This window comes from Microtus ochrogaster, linkage group LG2, assembly GCF_000317375.1.
Source record: "Microtus ochrogaster isolate Prairie Vole_2 linkage group LG2, MicOch1.0, whole genome shotgun sequence".
Classification (NCBI taxonomy): Eukaryota; Metazoa; Chordata; class Mammalia; order Rodentia; family Cricetidae; genus Microtus; species Microtus ochrogaster.
The window spans coordinates 53,969,398-53,979,918 of NC_022028.1; the positions used below are offsets into that span (position 1 = coordinate 53,969,398).

At 49.1% G+C, this 10,521-nt stretch overlaps 2 protein-coding genes across 2 annotated transcripts in view; one reads left to right on the plus strand and one right to left on the minus strand.

Moving 5' to 3' along the window:
- LOC101986768 (H-2 class II histocompatibility antigen, E-D beta chain-like) overlaps window positions 1-4,432 on the plus strand; it is a 15,332-nt gene extending 10,900 nt beyond the window's left edge. The window contains exons 2-5 of the mRNA XM_026785404.1: window positions 981-1,247; window positions 2,841-3,122; window positions 3,834-4,060; window positions 4,409-4,432. Of these exons, the coding sequence (XP_026641205.1) occupies window positions 981-1,247; window positions 2,841-3,122; window positions 3,834-4,060; window positions 4,409-4,432 (800 nt within the window). The remainder of the gene's footprint in view (window positions 1-980; window positions 1,248-2,840; window positions 3,123-3,833; window positions 4,061-4,408) is intronic.
- A 2,762-nt stretch (window positions 4,433-7,194) lies between these two features.
- The window catches only part of LOC101996249 (H-2 class II histocompatibility antigen, E-U alpha chain), a 3,981-nt gene continuing 654 nt past the window's right edge, over window positions 7,195-10,521 (minus strand). The window contains exons 2-4 of the mRNA XM_005360431.2: window positions 8,569-8,814; window positions 7,861-8,142; window positions 7,195-7,352 (exon numbers count right to left, since the gene is read on the minus strand). Of these exons, the coding sequence (XP_005360488.1) occupies window positions 7,195-7,352; window positions 7,861-8,142; window positions 8,569-8,814 (686 nt within the window). The remainder of the gene's footprint in view (window positions 7,353-7,860; window positions 8,143-8,568; window positions 8,815-10,521) is intronic.

Consider the following 10,521-nt stretch of genomic DNA (forward strand, 5'->3'; position numbering starts at 1 on the left):
CTGTTGTTTCCCTCTGTGCTGGTGTTACCATCCCACCAGCTCATTGTCCCAGGGATCTGCCTCTACAACAGCTAGCGGATCCACTTACATATCTGAAAAGCCACCCCTAATGTCCTTCTGTGTCGTGTCATTAGCATCTGCCTTGTTATTCTGCCTCTGTTTGAATTTTCTCATCCTTAGATAATTTCATCACTTCCACAATTTTTAGCTCCAAGAGCAGAAAGAAGAGATTGAATTTTCCCTTGTAGGGTTCCCAGGGTCAGCAAGGCCTGCCACAAGGCCAGTACTCAGGGTTGTTTTATAGATGATTCTAGGTGGGTGCTATTTCAGGAGAGGGTGAAGACCTGTGGGCATGAGAAGGGGCAGCAGGTGGTTCAGAAGGGGGTCCCTGTCCCACATGGTTTTTGTGATGTTTAGTTTTAGCTATCAACTTGACACAACTCGAATTAAATCACATGGGAAGAGCATCTTAATGAGGAATTATCTATATCAGGGTTGCCCATGGACATGTCTGTGAGAAACTGTTTTGATTGTTACCTGCTGTAGGCAGACTCAGTCCACTGTGGGCGGCACCATTCCCTAGGTGGGCGCCCTGAAGATAGGAGGAAGCTAGATGAGAGACGTGAGGCTCCTTGTGCATATTCTTTCTCTGACCCTCCCTGTGGACATGATGCTGTAAGTTCTCGCCTAGGCTTGCTGGCAGTCCTAGACTATACCCTGAAATTATCATCCAAACAATCCCTTTCTCGGCTATGTTTTCTTTGTCAGGATATTTTATCGCAACAGCAATAACAAAACCCAATATTTTCCAACTGCTTCAGTTGTTCAAGTTGGACTTGTGGTGGTGTAGTTAGGAATTAGAGGGTACAGGAGGCGAGTTCCTTGCAGGCGTCACAGTTCCCTTTGCTGACCTCCCGGTTTGGGATATTGCTTGAGTCTCCTCCCACACAGCCTGTAATAGTGTGTCCCTGTCGCCACAGCACATTTCCTGCTGCAGCTGAAGGCTGAGTGTTGTTACCTCAACGGGACGGAGCGTGTGAGGACTGTGACCAGATTCATCTATAACCAGGAAGAGTTTGCCCACTTTGACAGTGACATTGGGAAGTTCCTGGCAGTGACAGAGCTGGGGAAGCCCATAGCTGAGGACCTGAATCGCCAGAAGGACGTCCTGGACAATTATCGGGCCTCAGTGGACAGGTGCAGAAATAACTACCAACTTGTTGATTGGTTCCTGTTGAACTTAAAAGGTAAACATTGGGCTGGAGGTGCACAGGCACAGGTGAAAGGGTGTGTGTGTGTGTGTGTGTGAGAGAGAGAGAGAGAGAGAGAGAGAGACTCTGAAACATTTGTGATCTTCTTTTTGGTCAAAAGGTCCTCCAGCGGCAGCAGAGAGTTCAAGGTTCAGGTCATGTTCTGTTCTCACAGTTCTCAGTCCTTATGGTGGGCGGCTCACAGAAGCCTGCAACTCCAGCCCCAGGGGATCTGAGTCTCTCTACTGCCCCCATGAGTATTGCACACACACATACACATATTATACACACATAATTTAAAATATAAAGTCTTTTTAAAAGTCCCCCCTTTGTCTGTTTCCTTTCTTGGCATATGTATTTTTACATCATTGAAATGGTTAGACAGGCTGGAGAGATGGCTCAGGGGTTAAGAGCACTTGCTGCTCTTCCAGAGGACCCAGGTTCAAGTTTCCAGCACCCAAAGTAGGTAGCTCACTCACAGCTGCCTGTAGCTCCAGCTCCAGGGCCCGCACCCTCTTCTGTCCTCCACAGGCACTAGCAGGCTTGTGGCATGCACACACAAACACAGTTAGTTATAAAGAAATGAAGATAAATCTTTTTTAATGATGTGAAGCTCGCTTTTAGGCACAATTTTGTTCCTAATGCACTGCGTTGCTGTTTTATGTAGTACCGCTCATAACGAAGTAACGGCAGATTCTTCTTTGGGTGAGGCGGGTTAGCACAATTTGTTAGACTGTTGTTGTTTCTTTGTGTGTTGCCAAATATTTCAGAACAAAACAGACACAAATGTGCAAAAGAGAGAGATTCGTGGTGGAGGATCAGTGATGGGAAAATAGCGGGACAGCGGCGAACAGAATGTATTGTGTACCTGTGTGAAATTGTGTAAGGACAAGTTTAATTAATTATGTAAAAGTAGAAATAAAATTTAAAAATTATAAAAAGAAATACCTCTCCTTTATTTTTAATGCCCGTTTCTTTCATTTCTGTGTTTCTATTACATGGTTCACACTGGCAGGGAAAGTCCTTTCCTTCTCTAAGGGTGGTAGTTTGAAAGAAAACAACCCCCAAAGGGACTATTAGGAGGTGTGGCATTGTTGAAGTAGGTGTGGCCTTGTTGGAGGAAGTGTGTCACTGTGGGAGTGGACCTTGAGGTTTCTCTTGCTCAAGCATCACTCAGTGCTACACCACTTCCTGTTGTCTGCCAGATCCAGGACACTCTTCTGCTTCTCCAGCTGCAGATCTGCCTGCACGCTGGCATGTCCACCATGATGATAATGGACTGACCCTCTGAATTGTAAGCCACCCAAATTAAATGTTTCCCTTTACAAGGGTTGCCATGGTAATGGTTTCTCTTCACGGCAATAGTAGTCCTAGCTAAAACACTAAGCTTCACCCACCGTCCACAGCTCTGGTTTCCAGCGTTTTCCTCAGTGGTTTGCAGGCTCTCCCATCCACATTTTAACCAGGCCCGATGCTGCTTAACTTTTTGAAAATATGAGGTTTTTTTTTTTTTTTTAATTACACGTGTGTGTGCATGTGAGTGTGGTACAACATTCACGTGACTTATTCTCACCTCCCCTTCTCCTCTAGCTGAGCCCCAGGTGACTGTGTACCCGGCAAAGACAGAGCCCCTGGAGCACCACAACCTCCTGGTCTGCTCTGTGAGAGGCTTCTACCCAGGCCAGATTGAAATCACATGGTTCCGGAACGGCCAGGAGGAGAAGGCTGGGGTCGTGACCACGGGCCTGATCCAGAATGGAGACTGGACCTTCCAGACCCTGGTGATGCTGGAGACGGTTCCTCAGAGTGGAGAGGTTTACACCTGCCAGGTGGAGCATCCCAGCCTGACCAGCCCTGCCAGAGTGGAGTGGAGTGAGTGGGAAGCTCCTGACCCAGCGAGTCCCCGCCCACCCGGGAGAGGCGTGGCTTACCCCTACCTGTCAGCTCTCTCTGGCCCCCAGAATCCCTGCCCACCAGAAAGGGGGAGTGGCTTATTCCACAGAGAAAGATGGGTAGAATTCCAAGTTACTGGCTTTTATTCCTCGCCTAGTTCCATCTCTACAACCACATACGGGCTGATTAAGTCGGGAGCTATGTGGTAATGTTCCCAAATAGAAAACCATTGAAAAATAAAATATTTAGATAGGCTGGGTGAAGATGTGTCAGTGATGACAGATATCCCCAGTACAGCACACAGCATGAGCTAGGTTCTCTGGCAAGAATCAGAGAAAAGTGTACCTCTAAGGTTTAGACCACAACTCCAGAAAGGAACTGAAATTAGAGCCACCTCCTCCGGACAACATTATTAAGAGTAAAGTGGAACCCAGGCAACACTACCCAGTCACCGTGCTAGGAGAAATGACGTCATGAGTTTCTTTATAAGGGATAGTGTAGATTTATAAAGCAACACCAGATATTGCATTCCCATCCATAGCTGCAGCTAGTCTTCCACTGTTTCATGTGATTCTGAAATATCTTCCCAGAAGCGGCCGGTTCTAGCTCCCCTAGTGCTCTGAATATCAGGACCTCAATGAGGGGTGTTGAATTTGAGATTAAAAGCCCACACCTGGCTTCCCTCCTCAGGGGCTCAGTCCACGTCGGCACGGAAGAAGATGCTGAGTGGAGCTGTGGTCTTGGTGCTGGGTCTGCTGTCCCTCCCAGGGGGGCTGTTCGTCTACTCAAGGAACCTGAGAGGTGAGGAGCCTGGTGGGGCCAACTTTCCCTATAGCATTTCAGGGGAGAGTCGTGGCTTCGCTAAGGTTAGTTACCAGGGAGTCGGTAGAGCCTCTGTGAAGATGGCCATGCCCCAGGTGAGCTCAAAGTCTAAGCAGCTTCGGAACGCACCTCTCTGTGGGTGCTGGAGAGCAACCCGAGGAGCAGTGGCTTGCAGATAAGAGAAAGACTGACAGGCAGGGAACAGGCTGAGAAACGCACAGGGGAAGGAAGAGCCTCTGGGCCCCGCCAGGGTCCGGCCAGGCGGTTTGCACCGAGCCTTGTTCCCTGCACTTACTGAAGGCCTGGGCTCTGAAGCAGCTTTGGCTGGGGTGTGAGAAGTTCTCTCTGCTCACGACCATGCTGTCAGGGAGGCCTGTGGGGAGGGGGAGAGAAGCCACTGCAGAGTTGGGTCTGAAAATGCCACTGTCCCCTGTGCTCTGCAGGACTCCGGAGCTGAGGTGAGCTGACAAGGCTGAAGGAAGGAGCTCTCCTGTCTCCATGTCTGAAATCATGTCCTGCCTGCTCAAGTTCCTCCATTGGCAGTGCTCCACCAGGACCTGCCTTGTCCTGGCTCTGGACCCTGCAGACTGTGCTCCCTGATGGCCTGCTCAGCCCGTGTCTGGGCCTGCAGAAGTTCCCTCCTCTCCCCTGTCCTGTCCCCTTAAATTACCCTGTCCTTGTCTGGTGCTGTAACATGAAATCTAATTGGTCTTAATAAAAAACCTAGAGTCAGATATAAGGGTTAATGCTGGAAGATCAGAGAAGCAGAGCAGCCAGCCACTAGAGAGTTCTTACCTCTACCAATGTTCAGACCACAGGGCGATCCTGTCTCTGCGAAACCTCAGGCTGAATCCTCAGGCTGAACCCTCAGTCTGCATCTGAGCTCCTGTCTCCTCCTGCCTTATATTCCTCTCTCTACCCAGCCATATCACTCCTGTCTCCACCTCCCTAGTGCTGGGATTTAAGGCATAGAATCCCAAATGCTGGGATCACCTTTGTGTGAGCTCTGTTTCTCTTTTAGACAGATTCAATCTCAAGTAGCCCAGGGTGGCCTTGAACTCACAGAGATCCATCTGTCCTCCGAGTCCTGGGATTAAAGGTGTGAGCCACCACTGCCTGGCCTGCATGGCTGACTAGTGTGGCTAGCTCTGCGTTCAGGTGCTCATCAGGCAAACTTTGTTACAACACAAACGAAATATCACCATACTTTTGTCTGTTATTTTTTTTTTACTTCTTAAGTATCTGGTTATATCAAAAAGGAACCAATTAAATTTTGTATTCTTTGAAATCCTAATACCTTTTGTTTATTTATTTTGCCATTTTTTTCACTGCCCAACACTATAATGCCACAGTGTGCCCTATGTGCCAAGTGGGGAAGCATCGAGTGATCTGTGCCTGTGTCTAATGGGAAAAGCAGGACAGCTGGCTTTTCCCAGATCAAATAAATTTCTTTTTATTACATATTTCATAAGATAGCAGTTATTTCAAGAAAAAGAAAAAACCTTTAAATCCAAATGCTAAGTTCTCACACAATTCATTTTCTGAGTCTATCCAGGCCATCAAGTGCTTTTCCCCATTTTTCATTTAGCGTGGACTGCATTCACTGATCCAGTTAGTGTGGACAGCGTTCACTCATTCAGATAGTGTAGACTGTATTTACTGATTCAGTTAGTGTGGACTGTGTTCACTGATTCTGTTAACGTGATCCAAGTATCAATTCTGAATCTCTTCTTTAAAAAAAATTACTTGGGGTGCTTAGACATAAGTATGTCATATTTATATATTTACATCATTTCCACCCATCCCTCTCTCCTCCAGCTCCTTCCATGATCCCTCAAACACTTCCTCTCACTTCTAGAATCCATGACTTTCTTCATACACACACAGGCACATACACACGCAGGCACATACACACACAGGCACATATGTACGCAGGCACATATACACGCATGCACGTACACACACAGGCACATACGCATGCAGGCATATATAAATGCATGCATGTGCACATAGATACATACTGAGTCCAGTTAGTGCTGACCTTATTTGCATACTGAATCTCTTTAAACTTTCTTTGAGAATGTCATACGTGTATAAAATGGGTGGGGGCAGGGAAGCTCCCTATAGATCTCCCCACATTGATCCTGAGTTTGTAGCACAGCAGCCCTGCTCTGGGGTTTGTTAGGGGAGGACTCATCTTCAAACAATAGCATCTGTAGAACCCAGCGCTTGTGAAGGCACTGGACGTTCAGACTTGGAGGGAGCACACAGATTAATCGGGCCCCTCCTCTCCACCAAAAACTTGATCAGACATGAAAAACACCTTGCAACCTATCCAAGATGTTTATTATTTGTAGGGGAAAAAAAACCCCACAGTTTGGAGAAACAGCAAGCCTTAAAAGAGCAGAAGATCCTTCCATGCAGTGCTCTGAGAGTTCCACAGCAGAGGAGGAATGTTGTGATATTTGTCAGGGGAATTAGGTGGTGACTGCAGAGGATGGAAAATAGAAAACACAGGAAGGAGGCAGAGAACCTGCCGCCATTGTCGAGGCTTAAGGCCAAGACTGCAGAAGGTGCAGGTTTCCGCTGAGGTGAACAACTGAGGCTCAGCAAGTTTCCTTGTTCCGCTTCTATTGAAGGCATCGCCTGTGGTGGGACACACATGCTTACCAAGGAGTCAGCTTCCTTCCTTGCCCCCTTAATCATTTGACGCTGCGAAAGTCCTTAAGTGTCGATTTGGGCTCCCAACATGAACTGCTAACCCTATTTTGCGCAAAGGTCATCATGCCTTGCCTCTTCCTAGATCCCCCTAGAAGCATCTTTCATCCTAAAGGGTCAATTCCAGTCATTGGCTCAAGAGATTTCCAATTCATGCCACGGATCCAAGAGGCTAACTCCAAAGACTTCTGACTCCGGCGGCACGGCTGTCGCCTTGGAACACTGAGTTCAGAAGTGCCTGAGTCTGGGGACTAACTTCCCCAAGTCACCAGGGTACTGCGTTCTCAGTGAGTCAATGGTCTTGGGAGCTGAAGAAAATTTCCAAGACTCAAAATGTGATCCAGGAACACCCACAAAAGGGATCGTGGATCCTGGAGGTTTGTGATATCAGCCAATGCTAAGGCTTGATCCCTTCCAACAAAAGGCTCCATCACCCCCCCATATACTTTCTTCCCTCCAATACCCTCACACCCATGCGCCTCCGACTGCACATAACCCACCTCCAGCTGTCTCATAGGGCTCCTTGGCGGCGGTCTGCAGCTGTCCGTCTTTGCATACCCTTGATGATGAAGACAACCCCGGCAATGATGCCCACTAGACCCAAAAACAGTCCGAGAGCACACACCACGTTCTCTTTAGTTTCTGGGAGGAGGGTTTGCTCTTCAAATTCTGGGAAAAAAAAATAAAGCAAAGTAGCTGTCAATTACTGCGGTAGGGAATAGCAGTGGTGACCAGTGTAATAAAGAGAATGCGTTCTGAGGGTGGAGGGGTGGCTCCGCAGTTAAGAGAACTGGCTGCTCTTGCAGGGGACCTGGGTTTCAGTCCCAGCTTCCATACGGCAACTAACAACTGTCCATAGCTTGAGTTGGAGGGGATCTGACCTCCGAGGGCACCGGACACAAACATGATACACAGACATACACACAGGCAAACACCCACACATGTGATTTTTTTTAAGTGGAGGAGTCCGGTTAACGAGAGAGGAGAAGGGTATAAATCAACGTTATGAAACACTGAACTCTTAGTTTGTGGTGCTGGGAATTGAACTTGAGGCCCATACATGAGAAGCGAGTGCTGTTCCACTGAGCTGCTCCCATCCCTACCCTGAGAGTGCTAAGGGTCCAGAACCCAGCATCACCGCAGGATGTCCTAACGTGAACCAACCGATGTGCCGTACCCCAGTGCTTGAGCAGAGGCTCCTCCAAACCCCAGTGCTCCACCCTGCAGTCATAGTAATCCTCCGTGGAGGGCAGGAAGGTCAGATAGTAGAACTTGCGGAAGAGGTGATCATCCCTGGGTAGGAAGACGGTTTCTGACACGCCTGTGGTGACAGGCTGTCCGTTCCGAAGCCAGGTGACATTGACCACCGGCGGGGAGAACTTGTCAACGAAGCAGATGAGGGTGTTGGGCTCCCCCAGGCTCGCTGGACTGTCGGTGAGCACAGTCACGTCTGGGGACACTGTGGGGGACACGACACAAATCAGCTTTCCGTCCCTCAGCGTGTTCCCCTCCTTTCCACTCTGGCGCATGGTACAATTCTACCTCAGGACTCTGAAGCTGTGCCCTGAGGAGTCATGCCATCCTATACCCAGCTCCATCATTTAGGAGTCAGCATTGTGGTGTGATACCCACCCACCCCCACCCCCAACCTGTTCCTAACTTCCTCTGTGTAGACTCGGGGCAATGACTTTATGAGAGACAGTGGGTGAATAAGCCAAGACCAGAACAGAAAAGCCCTGAGGGTCCAACATCTCTGAGCCAGTGGTCTGAGGATTGGGTTTGCTGAGCTGAGCAAGCTTAGGTCTCAGCGAGCTTAGGGAAAGAGATATCCAGAGCATCTGTCTTAAAGCTCTGAGGAGGAGGGATGCAGAGGAGAAGGGGGTACCATTGGCGGCTGGAGTGTGGTTGGAACGCTTTATCATGATTTCCAGGTTAGCTTTGTCCACAGCTAGGTTGGCCAATGCACCCTGAGCTTCGAAACTGGCAAACTGTCCAAATTCTTTAAGTCTCCAGATGGTCTCCGACTTTCCAATATCCACGTGGAAAATCTCATCACCGTCAAAGTCAAACATAAACTCTCCTTTGTCGTCTGGGGAAAGAAAGAACTCCGCCTGGATGATTCTGTGCTCTTCTGAAAAGAAAGGAAAGCAAGTTAGGGAGGGAGATGGAAAAGGAAGACGGAGGGCCCACGTGTGTGCGTAGGAGGGGGTCAATGGGGGCTGGCACACGTAGAATAGCAGAGGAAATGCTGGGGTTTAGGAGACAAGGTCTGGTGATGGACGTCCATGCTGAGCAAAGCAGGGAGGTGAGAAAGAAAGGAGCTGTCTAAAGAGGAGGAATGGATGAGGGAGGCAAGGCACAGCCTTCATCAACCCACCAGTCAAGTTAGTGTGGTCCTCGTGTGCCTGTGTATGAGGCCACCCATGGAAGCATGAGCCACCCCCCCAACACACACACACACACACACACACACACCCCAAAAGAAAACTCTTCCTCAGCAGCTATCAGCTGTAAACAACTCCTTGGCGAGGGCGGGGCCTTCAGATCCCCTCCCAATCCCTGCTGGATTGTTTAACTGGTTTGGGCAGGTAACCACAGCCACTGCAAATTCATTCCTGTAAGCAACAGACTCCTCACACCTGAAAGACAGCGTCTCACGGGGCCCTCCCCATCCTCTGGCTCTTAGGTTCTTTCTGCCCTCTCTTCTGCAATTTTCCCTGAGCCTTGAGGGAGAGGCAGGTTGATTCAGAAGACATAGTTTTGAGTGAACATCTAATGACCTCAGGACTTTAGAAATCTAGCAGCACTGCATAAAAAAGAAAGTTCCTGGCTCCCTGCTGTGTGGATGTCAATCACTCAGGTGGCACACCAGCCACCAGTGTCTTTTCTCCTGGTGCTGTGCTCTCCGAAGGGAGAAGTTATTTGAAAGGATTGATTAGGAACTCTGGAACACCTGATCCCTTTCCCTACCCTGTGATAGGAGCAGATCAATATTTGAGCTCTGCTGGAGTCCCGCTCCACCTGGATTGGTTTGAGACAAAAACTTTCTTAGCACCTCCTCAGGCCTCTAACAAACACTGCTGACAGTTTGTGGACAGAAACTGCTCTAAGCCCCACAGACTAGACCCTTAAAGATGTAAGTGGAGCCCGAGGTGCCCAGGAGGTTGAGACAGAGAACTTGCAATGTTGTGAGGTCACTCCAAAGCTTCCTCTGTGAGAAGGGGCATCCCTGGGTTGACCTTGAAACTTGACCTTTATCTAAACACCACTTAGAGTATGACTAAGCTTTTGTGGGACACGGTCTATTATGATTGACAAGGAGAATAACCAACCGTGAGAGAGATGAGGAGGCCACTGCTTCTCTGTTGTCTTTAGCAGTAAGGGGGCCGATTTTAATGTTTGACCCAGGGATTTATTTTACAGTTGCCTCTCTGCACAAACATATATTCTAGATGCCCCTTCCCTCCAGCCACACCCACACAGGAAGAGCATCTGCCTTCCTAAGTCCTTGGGCAATAGAAGCCCAAGCGGCTGCTGCACGGCTGGAGCTAAGACTCGACCTTACTTATTTCTTTCCGGCCTAAAGCCATCGACCGGGTCCCCTGGACGCAGAGCCCTGCTCAGAGCAGGTGTCTGCACCAGCACTCAGTATTTCCTCTGAGACGATGACAGAGTCCGCTGTGTAGTCTCCGCTGGCTCAAGCTGCTACTCTCCGGCAGGTGTAACTCACTAGTGGTGACCTCTGACCTTGCAGCCTCTGCTGTGTCACACCAAGGGGTGGGCGTTGCCACCACCGCCCCAAGGGTCAATCAGTTAAACACACTCGCCTGCCCATCCT